Genomic DNA, 24,297 nt, shown 5'->3' with positions numbered 1-24,297 from the left:
TTAAACATTGCCATAACTATTTGTTTTCACAAGAGGATTGGCATATTTGTGCAGTAACCTTTGTCAGGAAGGATCCTGTTGCATGAGTCAGGGCCATGAAACTTTCCCAGGTAAGTATGGGGCCATTCCAAGCCTTGTAAACAAATCTGTTCAGACGTTTGCAATGCTCAGTTTTTGACTATGTCCTTCATGGGCAGCCAAGCGATGCTATAAAAACTCTTCCCTCTCTTTACTTTCACTCCAGTTTGAAGCTATTCTGAGCTGAAATGCTGCACCCACAAAGTATTATTAAGGCAAATAGTGATGATAAGATGCTTAATAATTTTTATTGTCTTTATTGTGTAATGTACAGACGCACCAAATTTATTGCTGCAGCCAAGCAGGTACTTGTGGGGAAAAAAGGTCCATAATAGTACATTTCATTCAATTAAAAATATAATGTACATAAGAAAGTTAATAACTATTCACAGTAATTCTAATGCAAAAAATGTGACTTGCAATACTTTTGCATTGTTGGATCCATGATTAGCGTAACAAGAAGTGGTTCAAATATTAAATTTAGAGGTGCTGGTTTTCAGACTTCAAACCATAGAACATTATATCACAGAAACAGGCCTCTTTGGCCCTTCTATTCTATGCCAAAATTTGTTGTTTTTTTTTGTCTAGTCCCACTTACTTGCACCCAGTCCATAGCCCTCCATACTTCTCCCATCCATGTACCTGTACAAATTCTTCCTTGTGGTTAAAATTCAGATTACATTCACCACTTCAGCTGGAAGCTCATTCCACACTCCCACCACTCTGTGTGAAGAAGTTCTCCCATATGTTTCCCCCTAAACCTTTCCTCTTTCACTCTTAATCCATGTCCTCTGGTTTGTATCTCACCTTCCCTCAGTGGAAAAAGCCTATCTACATTTACTCTGTCTATCCCCCTCATAATTTTAAATACCTCCACAAAATCTCCCCTCATTCTTCAAAGCTCCAGGGAATAAAGTCCTAACTTGTGTAACCTTTCCCTGCCCCTTATGCCCAATGGTAGCAGTGAGAAGAGGTTGTGACCAGGGTAGTGGGGTTTTATCATGACATTGGCTGCCTTCTTGAGGCAGAGCCTCCCATAGATGTCTGCAATGTATGGGAGGTCATAACCTGTATGACAGATCTGGCTACATTTTGCTCCCTTCTGTGGCCTTCTGCATCCATGGGTACGCAGAAGCAGTTCTGGAAAGGCTCTTTTAGTAGAAATGGAAATGTCAATTTTATTTCTTTGAATACTAATTATGATTATTTCCCTTTTAGAAAAGTCAAGAAAACAAATCCAAACGAATTGTGGTTGAAAGGAATAACTGGCCAATGGTTTGAAGAAATAAGGAAAGCAAAATTCAAAGATCAGACGGACTTGAGTAAACTACTCAAAGTGCCTCATACCTGGAGCATTCGAAAGAAAAGGAAAACCGGTGAATAAGAATCCATTATTGCTGAAACTGTTAGAAATGCGAATGTGGTCTAAAAAGAGAGAGAGAGAGAAAGACTGCAGATGCTGGAAAACTGGAGCAACATGGAAACTGCTGGAGGAGCTCAGCAAGTCAGGTAGCATCCATGGAAGGCAACAGGTAGTCAGTGTTTCAGGTTGAAACCATTAAATTCAGATTAATTAAATTTAGATATTCAGCATGGTAACAGGCCATTTTGGCCCACGAGCCCATGCTACCCTATTACACTTCATTAACCTATAACCTATGGTACGTTTTGAAGTGTGAGAGGAAACCAGAGCCCCTTGATAAACCTATGCAGCCAGATGGAGAATGCACAAACTCCTTATAGACAGTGCAGGATTTGAACTCTGGTCCCGATCACTGGCACTGAAATGGCGTTGCTCTAACTGCTACGCCAACCATGCCACCCTTATCATTTGCCACATTCTTGCTCTTCCTGATGAAGAGATTCAAATGAACCATTGAATATTGGCTTCCATGGATGCTGCCTGATTTTCTGAGTTCCTCCAGAATTTTGTTTGTTACTCGAGAAGTGAATGTGGTTTTGTTTCATTGTGAATATATGATGCATGCTGCCATTTTCTTTCTGATGAGTAATCATGCCTAGTATTCAAATTGTACCCATTGATTTTGGGCTCCATCACAAACTCCATACTCGACCCACCGACTCCATCACTTCCTTGGCACCTGCCTTAAAAATTTGATTTTGTGTATGATCATGAGTTGAGTTTCAGAGCTTCATATCTGTGCCATTACAGATGAATGGATTTGTTAAAATAGGCCGAGGCTTAAGCCAGCTGCTTCTAAAGCGTCATGCAGTCCTTTAATATTGATGCACCATCAATTACTCGAAAGACTATTGTAGAGAAACCAATAGGCTTTTATTCACTTAAGAACACCAGCACATCCATACTGAGCTGCAGAGAGCTGAGGAACAGTCACCTTTATACAGGAACCTATGGGAAGGATAGGTGTGCCTGACCAGACAATTATACATAACAATGATTTACCACAAATATCTTTCCAACAGAACTGACTGTTTGAGTTATCTATGTTGGTTGAACATTTGTTTTCAAATTCCTCAATAATCTTATCCCACTTTATCTTTGTTATTTATTGCCTCCATAACTCTTCTTGATAAAGCAGTCCTTCAGTTCTAGTAACTTGTTCATCCCTTTCCTAAATTAGTCCATCACTGGAAGCTTTGCCTTTACCACCCAAAACTGAACTCCTGGAATTGTCTCAATCCTCTTCCTCAAGATAATCCTTAAAATCTAACTCTCTGACCAAGTTTTTTTTAATGCCACTTGTGTCATTCCTTTTGTTTAACATTACATAGCACTCTAAAGGTACAAGGACTGCCTAAAGAAACCTCTTGGTGCCTGCCACATTGACCACCGCCAGTGGGCTGATAACGCCTCAAACCGTGCATCTTGGCGCCTCACAGTTTGGCGGGCAGCAACCTCCTTTGAAGAAGACCGCAGAGCCCACCTCACTGACAAAAGGCAAAGGAGGAAAAACCCAACACCCAACCCCAACCAACCAATTTTCCCCTGCAATCGCTGCAACCGTGTCTGCCTGTCCCGCATCGGACTTGTCAGCCACAAACGAGCCTGCAGCTGACGTGGACTTTTTACCCCCTCCATAAATCTTCGTCCGCGAAGCCAAGTCAAAGAAAGAACATAGCACTCTAAATATCTTAAATATTCCTATATTAATGAAAATTGTGTTGTTGGTTATTTACATAAATTTTTATTTTCTCAAAGACCAAGAGGAATTGTTACATTTTAAACTCTACAAATAAACACCCATCAAAAAATCCTAATGAAGCAAAGAGAAGTTGGAGAGATTCAACGTGCCAGACAACATCTATAGGAAAGAAATGGTCATCAGTCCACAGAACTATATTTAAGAAATTCAGGTGTATTACTTTAGTATTGCAAATGCAAAAAGAATATTTCTCCAGCTCACTTTATTTCCAACTTTGTTGCAAATGACTAAAGAAAAAAAATGTTGTCCATATTTTCTTTTGTTTGTCTCAGGAAAAACTACCATATATGAAGAAAGTTGAAGCTGAAATAGTAAACAATAATTTCATTTTCAAGGAACTAATCATAAAATAGAAAAAGATATGGCCCAGTCATATAGTTTCTCTCTGGCATGTATCTAAATAACTAAGAAACTAAAAAATAATCTGATCATTTGACCTTCAAAACATACGTATAACTTATCACAGCTGAAAGATCACGGAACAATTTCCAGAATTTGGTTAACCATTAACAAGAAGATTGTTCTTTACAGTAGCCTTGCTGTTTGTATGTTGCATCTTTTACACTTGCATGCAGTGATGGAACATTCAGGATATTGAGTAATATGGCTTTTTACATTTTTCATGGCTTTAATTTTTTAGCAATTAAAACAGCAAGTCAACATGGAGCATAATTCTATTTCTTGATCTGCATGGCATATAAACTCTAAACAAGGAATTTGTTTACATTTATTAAACCAGCCATGTGCATTGTAGAAACTAGATACCCAGTCACATTTGCATCTTCAAAACACAAAATAATGTACAGTCAGGTAGTCCTATATCAGTTTTGCTACCAGAAAGTTAGCAAATAGATTCAACAAATAATTAATTTCGGTACAATGAGATTACCCTATAGTGGAAGGTTGGGTCATTACCGATTTGGGTTCAGAAAATCGAGAGGTAATGCATTTGAAGTATATCAGGTTCAGATAGTGTAGGTGCTGAAAGAATGTTTTCCCTCACAAGGGAAATTGTTTCAGAATAACGTGTTACTTACGTAATACAGAAATGAGAATGAATTTTTTTACAGTAGGTTATGAACTTTTAGTGTTGTCTCCCATGGAGAACTGTTAAAACTGACATTAAATATAATCAAAGGTGAGATTTTTGCACAATTGGGGAGTTGAGAGTTGGGGTGAAAGGGAAGAGTGGAGTTGAGGCGAAGGTCAGACCAGCCATAATCTTACTGAATAGCAGAACAAACTCTGGCATATAGCATGCTTCTAATCCTATTTGTGCAAGTCTCTTATTTTTGCTCCACCCCCAAACATCTTTCCTAGAAAAAAACATGCATTTATGTTGCACATTTTACATAAAAGGCCCAGAAATTCTTCACAGAAGCTTAACAAAACAAAAACCGATGCTTTAACCACAGGATGGAATCAGAGGGAGTGCCTAAAAATGTGGAAGAGGTTAAGATGGCTCTTCAAGAAAGAATGGTAGTGGAGTGCTTTAGGGAAATAATTCCTGAGATAAGGACTGGATTGCCTAGGACCTTCATTTAGTGGAAAGTGAGATGGATGCTCAAGAATGTTGGTCGAGAGATACAGAATGTTCAAGTGTTGGGCAGATGAAAGGTATAGAAAATGGAGTATGGCAAAGAAACAATTACAGTTTTTAAATATTATGACGTCATTAGGTAATGTAGAAGCATATTTCCAAAGCCCCATGATCTGTTATTATTTTTAATCTACATGCTAATTTCTGTTCTCCATCAAGCACTGAGCATACAAGAACCATTGTCTTTGGTCCCAGCTAATAATGTTTCCTTGCAGATCTTCCCTTTTCCAAATATCTGAATTTTATTGTGTGGAACCCTCAACACCCTTTCTAATCCCTGTATTGATCTTTAATCCCATTTTTAAAACCGAATATTCCTGACTATCACTTTGGCTTCTTCACCCAGGCATCCAAATCACCTAAAGTGACTCAAAATATCCACTACTGATTTTTTTTTGTCCTTCCAAGCTTCCAATACAATGTTTTCCCAGATGCCACATGACTTCCATGCTCCCTCAGTTGCCAATCACAGGCCTAGACTTTCTGATTACAGGATTTTTTACTGCTTCCCAACCACAGCACATGACATTCCCCACTTCATCCAGCCTAACCTAGGCCTGCTTCCCCTTCAGCTCTGTTTTCACAGTCCTGTTTGTTTTGCTTTCTTGTGTTCTGCATTAACTCAGCCATGAAGGAAAAACCTTTCCACGTACAAGGCCAATTTAATAGCACTGATAGCCTAGGATTTGAGTGTCAAACACTACCAAATTTGGAAAGTATCAGTTTAGCAGCCAAGAGTTTGCAATGGATCATGTGGCAGTAGCACCTCTGCAAGAGGTCACGCATTTTGAGAGAGAAATTTTAAATAATCCTACACCCACAATTTTTTTTATTGCCAAGGAAGTTGTTAAGCATTAATTATGGTTTAGTATGACATTTAAAATTCAGTTGAACCATATTCAATTGCCATTATCATTTTAAGGTTTTTATTGCCAGCATTGTTCCTCGGAAATCTGAAGTTATTTTCGCTTTGAGGATGCTTGTGATTATACCAGAAAAATTTGTAATAACACTTCCGGCAGTTGTGAATTCATTAGTTTATCATATCAAACATATTGAACCTTGTGTCATTAAAATGTGGATTACTCGAAGATCACTTTCTGTACAATAAAATAAAGTTTTAAAAAATTAGCTTAATAAAAGAAAAACAATGAGGGGAAAAAATGGTTTGATAGTTTGGAATGTATGAATGCATGGTTTACCAATGTTCTTTGGGCTCATGCAGAGGGGAGTCTAGTTTTTTCAAACAGAAAAATATAATTCAGGAATTACTATCCTCATTATATAATAATCTTCCAGATTTACAATTGTGCATGTAATTTAATCTTTATATTTGTATCCTAATCATTTAAATCTTTCTATTTAACATTGCCCGTCTATTTACACTATTTCATCACTTCTCTCTTTAAATGGCTTACTTGTTTAAAATAACCACGCCTTATTTATTGCTGCTTCTTTTCCTATCACCCTGCCATTTTAAATGGTTTCAATGGTGGAATCAGCTTCTACTGTGTTACAGTTAAAATTTTAATGTTCCAATTCATTATCAAACTGTAGGTGATCCATTAAAGCAAATTGAATTGTTTGAAAGAAGACATCTGCTCAAACATTCTCAATTCTTAGGGACAAAAAAAGTCTACAACCTAGAAAGTGAAATCAAAGGAAACTGGAGAGAAAATGGTCTGTAGCAGAGAAAAGAAACTCGTGGTGTTCTTCTAATTTTCAAAATGATCCTGTAGTTATGAGCAGTTTCCATATCCCTGTTGTTCATAGGGTTGCTAATGCCACTGGAAATTGATTTCTCATTTGAAAAATTTGCTTTTACAAAGAAAGCCATGTTCGCTTTTACGAAAGGATTTGAATGGGTTTTTTGCTTTTACGAAAATAACCTCCAGTAGTAGTGAATGAGTCTTCACTTTACGCCTTTTGGGCACTATCGATAGCCCAATAATGATGCAGACAGAAGACTGAGGGGATCGATAGGCTTTATTAAGCAAGAGACTGCTGGCCCGGGTCTAGGCTGGGAAAATGAGCGGGAAGGAGAGGGGATTCGACCTTTATGGCCTGGGGTCACAAGGGAAGGTTCAAGGGAGGAGCTAAGGTAGGGAGACCCCCAGAGGGCAGGCCAGCCAGTACATACAGCCATATCACCACAATGCCATTTCAGCTTATGAAAGGTTTCATAGGAACGCTCGAGTTTTATAAAGCAAGGTATACCCATATATATAATGTAAAAAGAACACTAACCCTGTGGAACACAACTAGTAATGGGCAACTAACCTGAATGTTTCCTGCCTATTAACTGATCTTTGATCCATGCTGGTGTCCTTCCTGTAATTCCATGAGCTCTTAGCAGCCACAAATGTAGCATCTTATTGAAAGCCTTTTGAAAGTCCAAGTAGACAACATCCACTGCTTCTCCTCTGTCTATCCTGTTTGTAATCTCCTCAAAAAATTGTAAGTAGGTTGACTTGGACCTATTTTGTGATGCTCCTCTAGGTACTCCGTAACCTCATCTTTGTCTACCCTTAGACCATTTAGCTTCCCAAGTTCTCTCCTCTGTGGTCTTAACAGTACTCACTTTACTTCCCAGAGACCCTGGAGAGTCCAGTAAGCTATTAATGTCTTCTACTGTGAAGACTAATCCAAAATATTCATTCAGTTCCTCTACCATCTCCTTGTCTCCCATTACAATCTCTCCAGTGTCATCTCCTAATGGTTCTATGTCTACTCTTGTCTCTCTTTTGCTCTTTATATACTTAAAAAAGCTTTTGGAATCCTCTTTGATATTATTTTCTAACCTTTCATAATTTCTCTTTTCCTTCCTAATCATCTTCTTAATTGCCTTCTCTAAATGTTTAAAAGTTTCCCAGTCCTTTATCTTCCCACTCATTTTTGCTTCCTTGTCTGCCTTCTCTTTTCCTTTTATTTTGGTCTTAACTTCCCTCATCAGCCACGGTTATGTCATTTTTTTCCCCCCATTTTTGTTATGTACCTGTCCTGCACTCCTCTTTTTTTATAGAAACTCTAGCCATTGGTGATTTGTTGTCTTCTCTAATGGTGTGTTTTTCCAATCAACTTTGGTCAGGTCCTCTCTCATGTGATTGTAATTTCCTTTAGTCCACTGAAATATTGTCAGTTTGAACTTTAGCCTTTCCTTTTCAAATTTCAAAGTGAACTCAATCCTATTGTGATCACTGTCTCTCAAGGGTCCCTTGACCTGAAGCTCTCTAATCTCCTCTTGTTCATTTAATAGCACCCAATCCAAAACAGCCAATTCCCCAGGTAGGCTTATCAACAAGCTGCTCTAAGAAGCCATCCCATAGGCATTCCACAAATTCTCCCTCCTGGGATCCAGTACTGACCTGCCTTTCCCAATCTATTTTAATGTTAAAATTCCTCCATGATTATTGTAACATTGACCTTCTGACATGTCTTTTTTTATTTCCTGTTGTATTTTGTAGTCCATATCTCACCTGCTGTTTTGGAGGCCTGTATATAACTGCCTCTAGGGTCCTTTTACTGTTACCGTTCCTTAACTCAATCCATAAGGATTCTACCTCTTCTGATCCCATGTCACTTCTTTCCAATTCTTTCCAGCGAACACACTCCACCCCCTTTGCCTTTCTGCCTATCTTTCCAATGGATAACTTGCAATCTGCTGTGAAAGGAGTGATGCTTTATATTCAATAAAATTTCAGACACAGACTTTATCTCCAAACTCAGTACATCATTTGGTGGTTGCTTCAAATTTTTCTGTCTGTCCATTAAAGATTTTCTTTGGTGCTGAGGAATTTTTTGCACATGCTTCTGTTTTCAAAGGCTCAGCTACACAGGCAAATGAATGATGAAATGAAATACTAGGATTTCTTTGTAATCTCTCATCACTTGTTCAAATACAGGTATCCACCTGCTCAGGGCAGGGTTATTACTTCAACTTTTTATTTTGTCTTAAGACAATCAAAGAGTTACCATGACTATTGCCTGGTGCCCCTAACAATAAGAGAAAGAGTTTTGACTCCTGTTCAATTCATCGGCAACCCAACCTCCATATCCAAACCTCCAATATGATTTAGAAACTTTTGGCACCTGAGGCCCTTTGGGACCCCTCTTGCCCTCCATACCCTCTTGAATCATGGAATCCCATTTCTGATAACTGATTCCTATGAACCTGTTGACAGGAGCTCACAGCCTGTGGAGATCCTTCAGCCAATGAGCCCTTCACTGGTCTGCCGCCATGGTCACCTTCCTGTTGAGTTGTCTCCCATGCTTCTTCTCAAGAGGGTGTTCTCTCATTTCTTGAGTGAATTTGGTGTTGGAGCCTCTACAACAAGGGTGGCCAAATTTTTGGTTGTGGGCCACATGCATAAAAATATAGGGAGTCATGGGCCTGTCCATATTAATGCCGTTGATTATTTTACATTTTTAAAATTTACTTTTAATTATTAAAACCTGCTGGGTGGGAACTGTTCTACATGAGATCAGTGAAGGCTGCAATGAGGTGGGCTGAGTCCAGTATTTATTGGCAAGTGATGCAACTTCCAACTAGGTTCCAGACAGAGGGGTCACATGATCATTCGCAATCCACATATAAACATCATTTTATAATCCCCAATTTCGTGTGCTCTAATCTTGATCAACCTATGGAAATTATGTTGAATGCTTTCTGCATCCTAATATACCACATTCACAGATTCCCTTTTATCGATTCCACCATCATAAGATTGAGGAATTACAGTAGATTTTTTCTTGCATGCACACTTTTGTCTGTTCACTTCTATTATGCTGTAAAAATGTTCAGTTATTGCATCCTGCATCATTACTAGGAATACTTTCCCCACCCCAATAACAAAGTGATGTGTCAGTAGGCTCCATTTTCATTCTCCCTCGATCCTTAAATTTTGGGGTAACATTTACAACTGTCTCAGTTTATGGGAATATTTCCTGAATGTGTGAAATTTGAGAGGAGATGACCTAAGCATTGATATCACTCTAGTAACCTCTTACAAAACACTGGTAGATTAGCAATTCTTTCAGATTTATTAGCTTTTTATCACTCCATATTCTGGGGATCTCATCACCTTGTATGAAACCTATTTTAAGATTTGCTTAATAATGTGTAATTCTAAATAATTGTAATGTTTAATGAAAATAGTTTCTATAATAGCAGATTTCTGCTAATCAATGTATTGCATTTTAATTTTTTTAATTTAAATTTTTAAAACTTTAACTAAATTTAGACATCCAGCACGAAACAGGCTATTTTGGCCCACAAGTCCGTTCTGCCCAATTTACACCCAATTAACCTGTGACCGCCAGTAAGTTTTGAATGGCGAGAGGAAACCTGATCCTCTGGGGAAACGCATTGGGGACGTGGGAAGAATATACAAACTCCTTACAGAGAGCACGGGATTTGCACCTTGGTTCCGATCATTGGCACTGTAATGGCATTATGCTATCTGCTACACCAACCATGCTGTCCAAATTATAATTAGTTTAAATTTTTTTATCCCTATTTCTATCATTATACAACACTTTTCCTTGAACAGAATCAGTACAGTTTCATAATGCATAAATGATGATAATTGCACTAATTTTGTTAAAATCCATCTACTCGTTTGTTTCCAGCTTTAACTGACTCGAAGCTGACACAATCAAACAACTGTCCACAGGTGAAGAATGTAATCAATAATACAAAATCCTCAGGTATATTCAAAGTAGACGAAGGTGTCGCTTCTGAATCTGTTGGTCAAAACGCGGAGCCTCTCTTGGAGCAAGGCCAGTAAGTTTAACTGATGCATCGTGCTTTTAACGATAACTTACAAGAATAGGTGAAATTTATTTCTTTTAAATATATTAGGAATATACAAACCAAATCCAGGAGGAACAGGTGGTGTATAGAGTTAGTAGAACTTCTGCTGCTTCCCAGTTCCAGTGACTTGAGTTCAATCCTGATGTCAGGTATTCTTTGTGTGGAGTTTCCACTTTTTCCCCTGTGACACCTTGAGTTTCATCTGTGTTCTCTGTTTTTTCCCCAACATCTCTAAAGTTAGTAAATTAATTACAGGTACACAATCCTTTATCCGAACATCTAAAATCAGAAAAGCTCCAAAATCCGGAAAATGGGGAGAGAGACGGCAGCGCGAGTTGGGCAGGCGGGAGACCGGCAGTGCGAGTCAGGCGGGCGAGGGGAGGAGGAGACCGGCAGCGCGAGTCGGGCAGGCGAGGACTGGGGGGAGACCAGCAGCTCAAATCGGGTGGGTGGGGGGGGTTGTAGATGGCAGTGCGACTGGAAGGGGGCGGGAGTGGATACGGCAGCACAATTCAGGTGGGTTTAAATTTGGCTTTCAGAAATCCAGAAAAATCCAAAATTCGGGACACACTGTCCTCCAAGGGCTCCGGATAAAGGATTGTGTACCTGTAGTCATTAAATTCTGCTCCTAGCGTGTACTTGAATGTAGCATCTGGAGGTACGGGAAGAATGAAATGGCAATAGTAAAGGATGATGTAAATGAGACTTGATGGTTGGTGCAGGGTCTGTGCTTTATGACTGTCACAGAAATTTAGCTCAAAGACAGAGGCTTTGAGGTTCACTCCAAGAGTTTATTACTATGATATCATGGACAGCCTGCAGTAGCCAAAACCACAATCAAAACTCTAAATGTCAGCGGTTACAAGTTCATAGTTGTAAAGTAGAAAACAGACAAGCTGGTCTTAAATAGGCCTTATTAAGTATCTGATGAACTTTTCATTGGGTTAACTCAATCAGTCTTTTATCATAAGTAAAAACACAGAAATGCTGGAGGAACTCGGCAGGTATCGCAGCAGCCAAAGGAGGTAAAAATTGTATTACTGACGATTCAGGCCGGAGTCTTCCTCGAGGTAAAAAAGACTCTGTGTTAAAAGGCTGTGGAAAAGGAAAGAATGGGAGGGGGAGGAGAACAGAAAGAGACAAAAGGTGTTAATTGGATATGATAAGGGACCAGGAAAGAATTAATTGGAGGAGGGGGGTCATTTTTGAATCTGTGAGGTTACGGAGATTCAGAAAGAAATCAGGGGAACACATCCCAGTCCTCATCAAGGGCTCAATAGTGGAGAGGGTCAAGAATTTTAAATTCCTGGGTGTAAACATCTCTGAGGATCTGTTCTGGAGCCTCCATGTTGATACAATCATGAAGAAGGCTTGTCAGCGGCTATTCTTCGTGAGGTGTCTGAAGAGATGTCACCAAAAACACTCAAGGTGCCAACTCTCAGGACAAGAATAAACTCCAGATGGTTGTTAACTAAGCCTGTGGCATCATGGGCACCAGACCACTCCATCGAGGACATCTACATGAGGCGGTGTCATAAAAAAGCAGCCTCAATCCACAAAGATCCCCACCACCCAGGCCATCCCCTTTTTCACTCCGCTACCACTGGAGAAAAAAGTATAAGAGCCTAAAGATGAGCACTCAATGGCACAAGGACAGCTTCTTCCCCACTGCCATCAGATTCCTGAATGATCAATGAACCAAAGATACTGTCTTACTTTTCATGCATTATTATTTTTACTTTTTTTATTTATAGTAATGTTGTAAGATGGTTATAACATGAATGTTTACACTACGACGCTGCTGCAAAACACCGAATTTCGAGACTTGTTCATGACAGTAAATTCTGATTCTTATTCTGACAGTTCCTCCTCAAAGACTTCATGTTTTATTTATTGGAACTCTTGGCACCCTGCTTATTACTGAAGGTTGGGCATCAGTAGTTTTAAATTCAGCATGCATTTAAAAGTCAAGAATCCCATTCTGCACTAGGTAATGTAAACTTTTTACCACCAATCATTCACAGTTGACCTTTCTGATCAACACCTAAAGATTTGTATCGCTTTCTTCCTGAAAAGGGATATGGATGTGTTTTTAAGCATCCTTCTTCAACTTAACTATTCTCTCCTTCCCCATCTCCTGTAAATTGAGATTTTTGCATCGTATAATGTCACTATCTGCGTCTGATTTTGGAGGGGGACAGACACCGAGAAAACATAGTTATAGATATAATGCAAGAAATGTTGGACTCTGGCTTTAATTTATTTATTCTTAATTTAGTCTATGTGTGAACTGAGTCCAGCGCGTTCGTTGAATGAAGTGATAGGAGAAGGTATTCGGTTCGACAGTCAGTTTATTACACCACACAGCACAGCACAAGAATAAAATTTAACAGAGCTCTGGGTCAGTCTGTTAGTTCATAGGTCACCTGCCAGTGAGCTACTCCCCGAGACTGACCCCTATTGTCCAGATGGCACAGTTTATATAGGTCAATCTTATCACACAGAACAAAAGTTGTTTTCCCTGCTAGATCTTTTTGCATAAGGGTTATCACAAGTCATCTCCTGTTTTGCAGATTTCTGGGGTGTAGCATTCCCATGTTAATCCTCCAGGCCAGACTATCCTGTTGTTTAGATCTGAAATTAATTCATCCCCAGATATTTCTAATCACCATTCGGTCCCTGTCTGGCCAATTTCTGCTGTTCTCTTTAACACCTCCTCGTGCCTTAATCTTCCTCCTAGACTGGTTTTCCATTCCCTTTGATTCTTGGGGGCCATTCTTTGTTCTGATCTGGCCTGTGTCTCCTGTGCTACTTCCCACCTCCTTCAGTTGAGCATTCCTCCTAAATCGTTTTATGCATATCCTCTCCCTGTATCTTGGGAGCAGCCAATTTTGTTCAGCCAACTTTGCTCCATGCTGTGACAGCCACTTAGCCACATTCCTCTTTCCCTGACTCATGCAGTACAAATAAACTTATTGATTAATCATTTATTTCATACTGTTTTAACCCCTAGATTCCAACAGAAACTACCACTGCTAAATAGATCAGGGCAATGAGCCTGTAGAGAGGGGCTGCAACCAAGAAAGTATTCCTTCTTCTATCACTGACTTTAACCAACTGAAGAAATCCCAGCCTTCAGGCTGATGTTGAGTGTGCAGTCTTTGTTTCTTGTCTCATAGTTGGGTCATGTGTTCTGAAATGTGGGTCATGTTTTCTGAAACATCGGGTATATTGGTTCAGCATTCTTTCCCTGCCAGTACACAGAACCCTCCTTCTTTGGCTAGTACTTAGTCTTATGCCATTCAGTTCTGTAATGTCACTATTGTTGGATCTATTGCCCAGGACCCGAGGTTGGAGACATAGAGGGAATACAATGCTATAAAATTAATGGTGTGTTCCCACAGAACTTGGAAATACTCAAAGCCAGATACTTTATGGAGTCCAGAAAATTCTGGTGAGCAGACTTGTGGTCTGGAATAGTATAGGCCTGTAATCCTAGCAATATACATAATGAGGGTTTTCTTTCCACTGGCAAGGGTTTAAGATATATGCAACTTTTCATCGAGTGGGGAACTCCCATACAAACGTAACTTTTGGTTAGATTAGCTGGTGGGCAGTAGAATTAGCAAATTGCCACCATGTATTTTGTAAGGGTGGGCAAATCTGTCCCTCTCTCACATGCTCAAAGCTTCTTTTCCGCTTCTCTATTCCCTTGTATTTACCCTGAGGTGCTATTAAGTGATGTTATGCTGCATCCCTCCTTTGCCCATGTGAGCCTGCAAGCCGGGGCAAAAATAGACTTCATGGACAGATGACTAGGCCACCTGGGCGATGCCATAGCTTGATATCCTGGAACAGGAACACGATCCTTTATCCGGAACCTTTAGGGGACAGTGTGTTCTGAATTTCAGATTTTTCTGGATTTCAGAAAGCCCCCCCAAATTGTGCTGCAACATCCACCCCCACCCCTTTCCAGTCGCCTGACCGTCTCCCCCGACCGATGGTCCCTCGCCACCCGGACGTCTCCCCCATCTGCGGTCCCTCAGCTGCCTGATCGCGGCCGCCCGATCGCACCCCCATCCGCGGTCCCTCGGCAGCCCAGCCGCGCCCCCATCCGTGGTCCCTCGGCCACCTCCCCCCCCCTCCCGCGGCTGCCCGGCCGCCTCCCCTGACCACAGTCCTTCGGCCGCCCGGCAGTTTCCCCCAACCGCATTCCTCGGCCGTCTCTCCTGACCGCCAGTCCCTCGGCTACCACCCCCAACCACCGGTCCCCACTTGCCGGATTTTGGAGCTTTCCGGATTTTAGATGTCCGGATAAAGGATCGTGTACCTGTAGTGTCCAGATTTGATCCAGGTTCCTTTTTCTTGCAGTGAGGCCAGATTTTGGGCTTCCTGCAACTGCTGGATATAAATAAATGCAGGGAGCTTATTCCATACCACCACGTACCCCCTTGTGTTGCCTCTCTTGGGGCGCACACTCTAGACTGTAATGAATTGGTTAAGTTCCCGTCACTTTTGGCTACCAGTTTTTGCAGCACTTGACAGCCCATGGAATAGAACATTGCATCGAAACTACGGAGCTGCCCGTTCATGCCAGGGCAAGGAGACTCCCATCTAATAAATGTCTTCAAGCTAAAACTGAGTTTAAAGCTGTGGAAGAAATGGGAATCATCTGACATTCAAATAGCCCTTGGGCATTGCCCTTGCATATGGTCCCGAAGGAATTGGGCAGTTGGCGTCCATGCGATGATTACTGCCGCTTGAATGATGTTATCATTCCAGACAGATACCCTGTCCGACACATACAGGCCTTTTCTGCTTGCCTTGCCTTCACGACTGCCAGGTCTTTTCCAAGGTGGATCTGGTGAAAGGATATCAGCAGCTTCCAGTAAATCAGCAGATATTTAAAAAATGACCATAATCACAGTGTTTGGCCTATTTGAATTTCTGCGCATGCCGTCTGGGTTCAAAAACGCGGCCCAAACCTTTCCATGGCTGATGGATGTCATCGGCAAATACTTGGACTTTGTGTTTATCTATGTCAATCATATTTTCATTGCCAGCCCAGATGTTCAGTCGCACAAACTCCATTTGTTACATCTGTTTCAGCGTTTGGAGAAACATGGCCTCACGGTGAATCCTGCTAAGTGTCAATTCACCCTCACCACCATTGATTTCCTGGGCATCATTTAACACCTGAGAAGGCAAAACCCCTTCCGCAGAAGGCCGACGCCATCCAGCTCTTTCCCAGATTGGTCACGGCTAAAAGCCTCCAGGAATTTCTGGGAATGCTGACATTTTATCACCGTTTTGTTCCGGCTGTTACTTGTATATTGCGTCCTCTGTTTGCGTTGCTCCAGAGCAGGCCTAAAGACATTCATTGGACCCCAGCAGCTGACACTGGTTTAAGGCAGCCAAAGCTGCATTCGCAGATGCTGCATTTTTGTCACATCCTAATACTTCAGCCCCATTGGCGCTCACTGCAGATGCCTCTGATAGAGCGGTTAGTGCTGTGTTGGAACAGTTCATTCAAGGTTATTGGCGCCCTCTAGCTTTTTTAGCAAGCACTTCAGGCCACCAGAACTCAAATATAGTGTATTTGATTGGGAACTGTTGGTCCTTTATCTAACAGTGAGGCATTTCCGATATATGATAGAGGGTAAGTCATTTATGGCCTATATGGTCCATAGGCCTTTGACTTTAAGAAGATTTTTGATCCATGAAACACCAGACAACAGCAGCACTTATCTTTTATCTCAGAATTCACCATGGACATCTGGCATTTGCCGGAGAAGAGAAACTTTGTGACTGATGCGTTGTCCTGACCCTCCATCTGTACACTTAGTAGTGGCCTCGATGTGGCAAAATTGGCCAAAGACCAGTTGGTAGATCAAGATCACAGGGTTGAAAGTGATAGATTTTCAACCACACCCACAGGGCCCCACGTTATTGTGTGACACTTCCACCAGCCTACCCTGCCCCATTCTTCCACTAACCTAGCAAGGGTGCCTATTTGACTCCATCCATGGCCTTTCCCATCCTTCCATTAGAGCCATGGTGCGCCTCATGTCCTCAAGATTCATATGGCATGGGCTGAGAAGAGATGTCACGTTATGGGCCAGGTCCTGTGTGGCCTGTCAGCACTCCAAAATTCCTAGACATACAAAGGCCCCATTGCAAAACTTTTCTCCCGTGGAGCGCCAGTTTAATCACATGCACGTCAACCTCTTTGGTCCTCTACCAGTAAGCTCATTGTGGTCGACTGTCTTACGTGATGGCCGGAAGCCATTCCTCTCCCCGCCAGTGATGCAGAAACCTGTGCCTGAGCGTTCCTCAACCAGTGGGTGGCAAGATTTGGGATTCCCACCCACATCACGTCAGATTGTGGGATCCAGTTTAAGTCATCCTTATGGACTGGTTTGGAGGATTTCTGTGGAAGCCAATAACATCATATCACTGCCTATCACCCACAGTCGAACAGGTTGGTTGAACGCTCCACAGAAACCTTAAGTCTGCCTTGAAAGCCCGACTCGTAAGCCCCAATTGGATGGATCATTTGCCTTGGGTACACCAAAGGAAGATTTACCTGCTTCATCAGCGGAAATTGTTTATGGTGCCCATCTGATTGTCCCAGGTGACCTGCACTTCAACCGATCCGACGCGGATTCTGATGAGTTTAATGTTCTGCAGAGGCTTCGGGACCAGATGGCTGCACGAAACCCTCCTCTGGCAAGATGTCATGGTGATCCGCCTTCCCACGTTCCTGAGGACCTACGTTCAGCAGAGCATGTATTTGTCCATCAGCAAGGACAGGGCACTCCATACGTAGTGTTCACATTAGACATTGGCGGGAGAATGGACTTATTCACGGTGTACCGTTTAAAGCCTGCATGCTTGGACTTATCACTACCTGTGCAGTATCCTTTCCTAAGGCACAGAGGTTGCCCTCCCAAGTCTACTCCATGTGCATGTTTTAATGGCAATTCTTGGGGAGGGGGGTGCAGTTGGGGGTGTGGTGTGGCAGGCTGAACGGTTGCGGCCCGGGATGGGCAGAATCGCCAGGGTGTACTCACCCAAGAAGATGGCATGGGCCTTCCGAAGTCTAGGGGCAGTGTTAGGTCTGCTTTGTTCATGAATGAGTGAGACAAACACCAGACTGAGTCGAAATCAGGGTTCTTTGTTCTTTATTACCGGATTGTAACACTTGCGACTAACAATGTTAGTCGGAGAATGCATTCTGCCGTTATCAGCAAAATGATGATTTTTTATACCCTTGGATACGTGCTTAGAACATCATCATATCATTACTTGTCCAATGACTAAAACTGTTGCTATCCTTTCCCTGTTAGCTTCCTGCCTCTCAATCCATCAATGTCTCTCTTATCTTGTAAGTACAAGGATGCATTCACATCTTGTTACAGCCCTGCACAGGGTAACTCCTTACACATTCCCATCTCATGATGTTTTACCTTACAGCAGACACACGTGCTGTCGGGATGCGTTGTGGCGTCACTTCCAGTTTCTGGCTTCCAAACCAGAAGTGACATAAAAGAGGGCAGATCGCATGATTGCAGTAATTCTACTGACAGTTGTGAGTCGTGTGCATTTATTTGGTAGCGCTGCTGTAGCAGACACGACAGTGCCCTCACTTCAAAAGTAGTTAATTTGCTATAAAATGGTTCCAGATATTCTGAGGATGTGAAAAGTGGCACATAAACTGTTCACTTTTTTTGAATAAACTGTTATTTCAATAACAATGGAAGGACTTCAAGGTGAAATGTTAAGCACTTTTTCCCTTTTCTCACAGATGCTGCCTGACTTGCTGAGTGTTTCCAGCATTCTCTAGTTTTATTTAGATTTACAGTATATGCACTTTTTCCTTTTAAGTTAATTCTTTATTAATTGTATGCTATTAATTTTAACAGGTGCAGTAACCAGAAATTGGTGCATTTAGAATCGCCAACCATGTTTCAGCAACTCCAGGTATGTTGTGATGTTTTTATGTTCTACTAATCCCTAATTGAACATATCTAATTGCTTCCTCACAATTAACAGAAAATAATAGGAGTGGAAATCCAATATAAACAATTAGTTCCAAACTGAATCTGATTTTACAGTGTATTTATCTTCACTTGCATGCTAGGGTACATTCAGGGCTGCATTCTCTCTGGATCAGTATGTGAAGAAACCATTTCATATATTCCCAAACATCTTGTATCAAACAGGCACAGGCCCTAAGTGAAAACCTCAAAGGTAAAATATACAACAATATTAAATAGATTAATTACCTTAATAGTAGGCCAGAAATCTTCTGTAAAAGGTTTAATGTTGGTCATTCATGCCTCTTCTATTCAGATCAGCAGAGGGTTTTGCTGAATTTTAGGTTGGACTGTTTTACCTCATAGGAATCTGATCTTAACTATGAAACTGTTTACAGAGTGGCCAAAGCAAGGAATATGACAATAGATAGGGAATGCTTCTAGTCACACTTTAACAGATGCACCAGCAGCTTGGAATTTCTCACCTCTTAATCTCTTTTATAAAAAAAAAATGTAAGCTTTAAATTTACTGAACAAGTGAATCCTTGGGTACATGGAAATAATTTGTGTCCTCTGTAGAATTTGTATATACACCGTTGAGCAAAACAAAAAAGGCATAGGGGACAATTTCAAAAGGAGAAATGTCTTTACATTTTCTGCCAGTTGCCACTGAATAGGAAAGCTCCAGCTCAATCAACAATTCTGTTTAGGATGATGTAGTGCACAAAAAAAAACAATCTTGTGGCAAGATTGAGGACTGGAGTCTGTGTTCAATAGTTGCATCTGCAAAGGCTTGCAAATAATTTCCATGCCCTTTGATACTTTTTGTAACCAGATATCTATACAACTCCATGTAAAAGAGTCAACATATTTACTAAGCCATGATAGAAAAAATATCTGAATAAATCTTATATTCAGCTTAGATTTTAGTAATGTAAGTGAAGGATTGTATTTTGGAATTTCTTAAAATCTTAAATCTTAAAATCTTTTAAACACCAGTCTTGATCAAAAGAAGGTTGAGGTGCCTAAGATTTGTGCAAAATTGGATCCAGTGTCCTATTAAAATAAGTTGAATGCCATAGCTCCACAGGCTTCTTATACACTTACTTAGAATGATATTGACCTACCTGACTTTCTAACAGTGGTTCAAACCAGGCAACCTGTTAAATCTTAGCCTGAAGGCCACTTTGACTTTTGGTATGATTGGCACCCACAAAACTTTCGACATGTCAACCAAGAAAAAAGAAGACTGTTTGATGAAAATGATGACGTGATTGAAGATCCGATCAACAATGTACTTAGAGTTACTGGATCAGAAGCTTCACATTTTCTCAAAGGAATAGAAACAGCTGTCTATGAAAGGACTGATATTTGCTGCACAATAATTGAAAGATAAAAATGCTGCCCTAACACATAACCTTCTTTGACCATTAGCCTTTCTCTTCAGCAATTAGGTTAGACTAAGGAACACCCTGCTCAATTGAGTTGCAAACAAAAATTTGTTTCCATTTTTCTTGCTTCATAATACATGGAGTCCTTGACACTAACCAATATTTTTCTCACAACCAAACCCATCTCAGTGTCAAACTGCACCTTTGCCCCAACACTTCTATCAATGTTTATGGCTACAATGCCTCACCTTGCTTTTAGTGAAGCTCTTGGGGGAGTGGAACTGATCTTCAGAACCAATGAAGAACTGTTAAACTTATGGCAACTACTCTCCAAAGCCAAAGTTACCTGAATATCAGTTGTTGAGATGCACTTCAACCTATGGCAACTACCCTCCAAAGCCAAAGTTACCTGAATATCAGTTAGTGAGATGCAGTATGGAAATGAATGCTGACAACATTTGTGCAAACTCCGAGACTAAGTTTCAATACTACTTCAATTTATTAATTTAAGACTGTGAGAGAATGGGCTTTGCACTCAACATCCATAAGTCCAAGGCCCTCCATCAATCTGCTTCTGATGTAATGCACCACCCTCTGAAAATAAAAGCTCATGGTGAAATCCTGGAAAATGTGGACACTTTCAAGTTCTTCAATGTAAATACCGCCAACAACCTGCTCTGGTCCAACCACGGTGACATCATGATGAAGGCAATGCACCAACTATCCTACTTCCTCAGAAGCCTAAGGAAAGTCAAAGTTCAGATTTATTATCAGAGTATATGCATGACATCACATACAACCCTGAGATTCTTTTTTCTGCAGGCTAGGTAAAATTTCTGATTCTAGTGCAAAAAAACTGTACTTGAAAAGATATGTATACAAAAAAGAGAAATGTAAACAAACTCAATACTGTGAAACACAGTCATAGGTGTAAAGTGAGTAGAGGAGGGGGCTAAGAATGCAGCCCTGTAATCCTCCAATGCTGATAGAGACTGTGGAGATTTTCTTACCAATCCTCACTGATTGTGGTCTTGATGTGAGAAAATCCAGGGTCCAATTGCACAGTGGGGTATTGAGGCCCGGTTTTTGGAGTTTGCAGATCAGTTTTGAGGACATGATGGTGTTGAATGCCAAACTGTAATCGATAAAGAGCATTTTTTGGTGTTTCAGGGTTTTGTGTAGAGCCAGTGAAATGGCTGCTGCAGTAGACTAATTGGAATGTATCTATGTCACTGTTCAGACAGAAGCTGATATGCTTCAATATCAGCCTCTCAAAACACCATCTCTCTGGATGTGAGTGCCACTAATAATTTAGGCAGGTACCACACTCTTCTTGGGTACAGATTGAGGCATGTCAGAGTGAGATGTTGAAGATATCTGTGAATACATTGGAAGTTGGACCGCATAACTTTTCAGCACTCAGCCTGGTGTTGTCTGGATGGGATGCTTTCTTTGGATCCACACTCCTGAAGGTAGCCCACACATCATCCTTGGATACTGACTGTAGAGGATCATCAGGGGACATGGGGGTGGATGTGTCCAGTGGTTCTTTCTTGTTCTGGTGGTCAAATTGGGCATAAAAGGCACTGAGTTCATCTGGGAGTTAGGTTTTGCTGTTCCTACTACATCAGCTTTGTTTTTCTTTGTAGCAGGTTATGTAATTTTGGCCCTGCTGCAGCTGTTGGGAATCCTTCATTGTTTCCATTTTCATCCTGATTCTCCATTCCACCCAGGAGATGGGTTTTCATGGTCATACCTCCTCCTTGTGTAGTGTTCTGAATCTCTGGACCTAAGTGTCTGTGATCTGTCTCTCAGCAGGTTCCTGATTTCATTGTTCACCCAGGGCTTCTGGTTGGGGAAAATCCTGAACAATTTGGGGACACACTCTTCCACAGATGTTTTGATAAAGTCTGTAACAGTCCTGGTGTTACCATTCAGATCCCTGACGCATCTCAAAGCTCTCTTCTAAAATGTTACAGGTGCACCAGAGAAACCTGCCTGTCAGGATGCATCATTGCTTAGAATGGGTTCTACTCTGCCCAAAACAAAACTACAGAGAGTTATAAATGCAGCTCATGCCTCACACAAACCAACCTCCCCTCCATCGACCCATCTGTACCTCCTGCTGTCTCTGGAATGCTGCCAGAATATTGAAGGACTCATCAGACCCCAGTCACACTCTCTTCTCTCCTACCCCCCCTCCCAAATCAAGCAGATAAAAGATGTGCTCGGGAACAGTTTCACTCCTGCTGTTTTCAGACTATTAAATAGTCCTGTCATTGATAAAGGATGATGTTCTTGCACTATTTTAAATGTACTTTTCTCTAGGGCCTGTTCTTTGTTTTTGTTATACTATCTTACAGGTTTGTTTATTATTGCAACACCTGCTGTACTTTCTTATGGGTTGATTTGCCTGGATGGCACATAAAACTGAGCCTGTGACAATAAACAATTCAATTCAGTGACCCATACCTCAGCAGATGAACATTTGATGTTGAGATTCCTCACAGTCTTTGGTTAATTAAGAAAAGGATTATTTGAAGATCATGGACTCAGAACTGGTACTAAACCCATGGTCCAACAGGCAGCAGAGATCCTTCCTCTCTGATATGCTTCAGTCTTGGAATATATACACGAGGTCAAGGTAGTGGACAATGTTCTGTAATGGGCAGAAATTACCATATTAGTAGAAAAATCATTTAAAGATGTGCTCAATCCATCCTTGAACTGCAAACATCCCCACTGACTTCTGGGAATCACAGCCCATGACAATAAAGATGAAAAAGCATGTTCAGGGTAGCATTGAAAGCCATGTGGTTATGTATCAAGAGCACAAAGTCCTCGATAAGCCATGGAAGGAGTGCATTTCTTGCCTCTTTAGCTGCCACCTGTGGAAGAATATGTGATTCCCACTGGCTTCACTAATAATTTCAAAACCCACAAAATGGGAATAGAAGTAAGTCATCCTCATTTGTGAGGGACTGCCCAAGGAGAATGGCTGAATAGTAAGTCTGTGGTGGCACACCACTAGACAGGCGAACCGGCCCCGCTTGTAATCCACGCGTCAGGTCAGCCGGCCAAAATGGCGCCATCAGGGGTTTCCCCTTCTCAGCACAAGCCCACGCTGGGGGACCATGTGACGCCCGGGTGACATCAGTTTCCCCCAGCGCAGTTCTCAGCCAGATCCGGGAAAGGAGTCTAAGTCCAGCCCAGCAGCCTGAAATAAATCATTTCTGCTCACTGAGCTCAACCCGTCTGGTTGTGTGTTCTTTCGGTAACAGCGTAGCTGCCGCTACAATTGGTGACCCCGACTAGTTCAAATGTCTTTGAACCCATCATGATCGAACCTGGGATCAGTGCTATAGCCATCAAGCTGCCTGAATTCTGGGTTCAGGAGCCGGAGACCTGGTTCGGCCTTGCGGTGGCTCAGTTTCACCTCTGCCAGGTTTCATCCGACACGACCAAATTTTACCATGTGGTCGCCGCCCTGGACCAGGCCACCGCCAGACGCGTGCTGCAGCTCGTTCAGCACCCACCCACCGAAGACAAATACAAGACCATCAAGTGAATGCTCACCGGATCCCTCGGACTATCCAGGCACCAGCGTACCACATGAATGCTGCAACTCGACACCCTGGAGGACAGGTCCCCGATGGAGCTGATGGACGAGATGCTCGCGCTCATGGGTGATCACACCAACTGCCCACTCTTCGAGTGCATTTTCCTCAACCATCTGCCTGAGGATATCCGGCCATTACTGGCCCAAGAGAGCTTTACTGACTCATCTAGGACTTTATGGCCAACCTGCATGGTGCGAGGGTTTTCTCCAAGGTTGACCTGGTGCGCGGGTATCACCAAATCCCGGTGCACCCTGAGGACATACCCAAGATGGTCATCGTCGCTACCCTTCGGCTTGTTTAAATTCCTTCGCATGCCATTCGGGCTCAAGAACGCCGCTCAGACCTTCCAGCGCCTCATGGACTCAATGGGCAGGGACCTGGATTTCGTCTTCATTTACTTGGACGACATCCTCGTTGCCAGCAGGAATCGGGTGCAACACAAGGCCCACCTGCACACCCTCTTTTCCCGGCTGGCCGACTTTGGCCTCACCATCAACCCAGCCAAGTGCCAGTTTGGGAAAGAGTCCATGCAGTTCCTGGGCCATACCATCATGGCCAAGGGAGCCACGCCT

At 41.8% G+C, this 24,297-nt stretch overlaps 1 protein-coding gene across 4 annotated transcripts in view; it reads left to right on the top strand.

Moving 5' to 3' along the window:
- Positions 1 to 24,297, top strand: part of LOC138739375 (serine-rich adhesin for platelets-like) — a 47,823-nt gene that overhangs the window by 6,020 nt on the left and 17,506 nt on the right. For 2 of the 4 annotated variants that reach the window (XM_069891288.1, XM_069891287.1), the window contains exons 2-4: positions 1,297 to 1,454; positions 10,492 to 10,645; positions 18,601 to 18,658. In XM_069891288.1, the coding sequence (XP_069747389.1) occupies positions 1,297 to 1,454; positions 10,492 to 10,645; positions 18,601 to 18,658 (370 nt within the window). Of the gene's footprint in view, positions 1 to 1,296; positions 1,455 to 10,491; positions 10,646 to 18,600; positions 18,659 to 24,297 lie in introns of those variants that run through there. The other 2 variants (XM_069891289.1, XM_069891290.1) reach the window with 2 other exon arrangements.

Source organism: Narcine bancroftii, chromosome 7, assembly GCF_036971445.1.
Source record: "Narcine bancroftii isolate sNarBan1 chromosome 7, sNarBan1.hap1, whole genome shotgun sequence".
In the NCBI taxonomy this organism is placed as follows: domain Eukaryota; kingdom Metazoa; phylum Chordata; class Chondrichthyes; order Torpediniformes; family Narcinidae; genus Narcine; species Narcine bancroftii.
This window is presented reverse-complemented; position numbering and strand designations above follow the sequence as displayed.